The 2,952-nt window shown below is 54.0% G+C and overlaps 1 protein-coding gene across 1 annotated transcript in view; it reads right to left on the reverse strand.

Moving 5' to 3' along the window:
• Positions 1 to 2,729: 2,729 nt before the first annotated feature.
• Positions 2,730 to 2,952, reverse strand: part of IQSEC2 (IQ motif and Sec7 domain 2) — a 90,149-nt gene continuing 89,926 nt past the window's right edge. Inside the window, exon 16 of the mRNA XM_011946591.1 lies at positions 2,730 to 2,952. Within this exon, the coding sequence (XP_011801981.1) occupies positions 2,839 to 2,952 (114 nt within the window). The 3' untranslated portion in view covers positions 2,730 to 2,838.

The following is a 2,952-nucleotide window of genomic DNA, read 5'->3' on the forward strand; positions in this document are numbered from 1 at the left end:
AGTGGATGGCCAATGTGTGGGTGACGAATGAGAGTTTGGACCACAGAGATTGGCTGGGCCAACTTGTGGAACACCTCCCATGTCAAGATAAGTGGTCTCTGTAGGTGACTTACTGTGTGTCTGGCCATGAGGTAGGCACTTCACATGCATCTGTTAACTGTCCTGCAAGGTTATTATCCCCATCTTACAGGTGGAAAGCCAGGCTCTGAAGGGCTAGGTGACTTGCCAAATGCAGCACAGGCAAGTCACTGAGCCAGGATTTGAGTGCTAAAAGCTGAGCTTTGGAAAAATGCGACCAGAATCAAGCTGAAGGTAGGGAAACGATCGTGCAGCTTGGTCCAGCAGGGAAGAAAACTAAAAAATGTTGATTGGACTTGCTTCAGGACCTTGTGGGTCTAAGCTCTTCAAACCCTCACGTCTGGTCCATAAGGCAGCATCAAATGTGTAGGTGGCCCTAGCTGCTGCTTTTGCTAGTTGTCTTACCTGGGACACCTTTAAACATGCATACAAGGAAGAAAACCAAGAATTGGTCTGAGCTGCTAAGAGCGAGGCCATCCAAACCATTCCCTTTTAGAGGCCATTCCAGATTCTAGGAAGGCAGCAAAAATAGTGACTGAATGCTGCTTCTGGGGACCCTGCTGACTTTAACCAAGAACCATGGCTCAACCCCACTTCTCCTGCGCTAGGCTAAGATCCAGGACGTAATCAGTGATGCTAGAAACACGTCCGTTTCAGAGGGAAGAGGTTTGGGGGGACTGGAAAGGGCCCTGGGGCTAGAAGTCAGGAAACCCCATCCTGACTTGCCGAGTGGCCTCAGGAGAGACTCTTCCCTTCTCTCAGCCTGTCCCCTTCTCTGTAAATGAAAGGGAGTCCAGCTCTTTGTTATCTAACATCCCAAGTACATATGCAGAGCTCTTAAAATGTATCTAGCCCTGTGCCTTCCAAATCACTCTCCCACCCTCAAGGATAGAAATGTGGCCAGCCATTGTGGGGATGAGGGAGAAGCTCCCAAGCCAGGCCAGGCCAGCCACATCCAGGGTGAGAGGAGATGCCCCAAGAGTGGAAGGAAGCATCCATCCTATGAAAGGAAGAGAAGGGAACTAACTTGCTCAGCTCTATCCCGGTTCCTTGGCATCCATTACTCCTGGGAATCATCATATCTCCATGTGGCAACGGCTTATCACCCCAAGTTTTACACTGAGGAAATGGAGACTCAGAGAGGGTGACTCTCCCAAATTCACATGCCTAGGAAATGAAAACCCCAGGATGTGAACTGGATCAACTCCAAAGCCCATACTCTTGCCACTCTGTCACCCAAACTGTGCATGAAATGAGATAGAAAAACCTCCCTCACTCCCACCTCCCTCCAAGCAAAGCATCTCATCCACCCAGGTGCCTGAATTTCTAACCTTAGCGCATCACCTTCCTGGGCTAAGGCCTCTCTCCACGGGCTCCACAGTGGGGAAGGGGCGCAGAAGTAGGAGGCAGAGGCAGGAGGTGAGCACAAGGTCTTTTATGAGGCATCAAATATACATTCTTATATACAAGGAGGAAAAAAGACAATGCCTGAACCCCAGCTCCTCTCCATACAGCCCCTCCCACTGTCACCCTCCCCCGCCCCCAAGCTCCAGTGGCCCTGGCCCTTTGTACAGCCAGGGTTCCTCTGTCTGTCTGTACTGCAGCCCATGGTGGAGAGGGGAGAGGGAGACAGGAGCTGAGTGAGGAGCTGGATATGCGGGGCAAGAAGAGGAGCTGGGGCTTGTAAAAAATATATTTATAATAAATAAACAGGGCTGCAAAAGGGCTGGAGAGGCAGCGGAGATTCTGATGGACAGAAGGACTCAGGCATTCTGGCTCCCAACCCCAGCTCTGATGGCTTCAATCTCTGCCTCAGGAAGGACATCTTGGGCTCATGGTGGCCCTTTGGGAGCCTCTCTCCCCAGGGCTGATGCTGGGTGCCCTGCCCCAGCGAGGTGTGTGTGGGCGATATCTGTAAAGTGCATTGTCTTCAGTTGTAGGTGGGGTAGGCGTAAGGGAATGGGGGGGGCATGCAATATGGGTGAGGGAGGGCAGTGCCCTTCTCATCCCAGACCTGAGCCCCCCCAAAAACCTGTCTGGACTTTGATCAGGATAAGAACATTGCAGGGCGAGGCAAGTTCCTGAAGCCGAAGAGGTCTGGGCTGGGGCCTACTGGAGAAAGGGCATAGACTGGCTCGAGAGAGGAAGCACTGCCCCACGTGGGGCCAACATAAGCAGGGTCCCACCCACCGAGTGAATCGACGGTCCGTGTCCTCCAGCAGGCAAGAAGACACATGGAAGTGTGTGGCCAGGCCCTGAGGTCAGAGAGAGGGCCAAGCCAGCTGAGGTTTGGCCACAACTCTACAGAGCGCTCTCCTAGCCCCACACGGCCAGAGGAGCCCCGAGGAAGCCTTCACCTCGACAGCTTTGGACACCTGCCCTTCTCCGCCAGCCAGAGCTGACAGGGAGCTCACATAGGCCCAGAGGTCTGAGGCCACAGAGCTAGACCTCCAGGGAAAAGTGGGGAAGAAGAAGACAGGAGAAAGAGAACGAGGATCTCTGGAAGGCCCTCACCACTCCCCAGCGCTGGAGCACCCTGAGTCCAGGCTTCAAGTGGCAAGGATCCTCGAATCTGGAAGGAAACCCCATGGCAACTGCTGGGGGTGAGGGGACGGGTCCCAAGGCAGGGAGGACATGGGGAGGAGGACGTTGCTATGTGTATATATATTTTTGAAAAAACCGAGGAAGCAAAGAGGGTGTAAGGTCCCTCTCCTGTGGTTCCCCAGACTTTCCTTTTCCTCAGCTCACTCTCTCCATTCATCAGACCACGGTGCTGATCCGGCTTGGCTTGGCCTTGGGGTTTGCACTGGGGGGGTTGGCTGTGCCAGGGGGCCCAGAGGCGTGCAGCGGGCCATGGGGGGAGGTGGGCGGAAG

This window comes from Colobus angolensis, unplaced genomic scaffold (genome assembly GCF_000951035.1).
Source record: "Colobus angolensis palliatus isolate OR3802 unplaced genomic scaffold, Cang.pa_1.0 Scaffold250, whole genome shotgun sequence".
Taxonomy (NCBI): Eukaryota; Metazoa; Chordata; class Mammalia; order Primates; family Cercopithecidae; genus Colobus; species Colobus angolensis.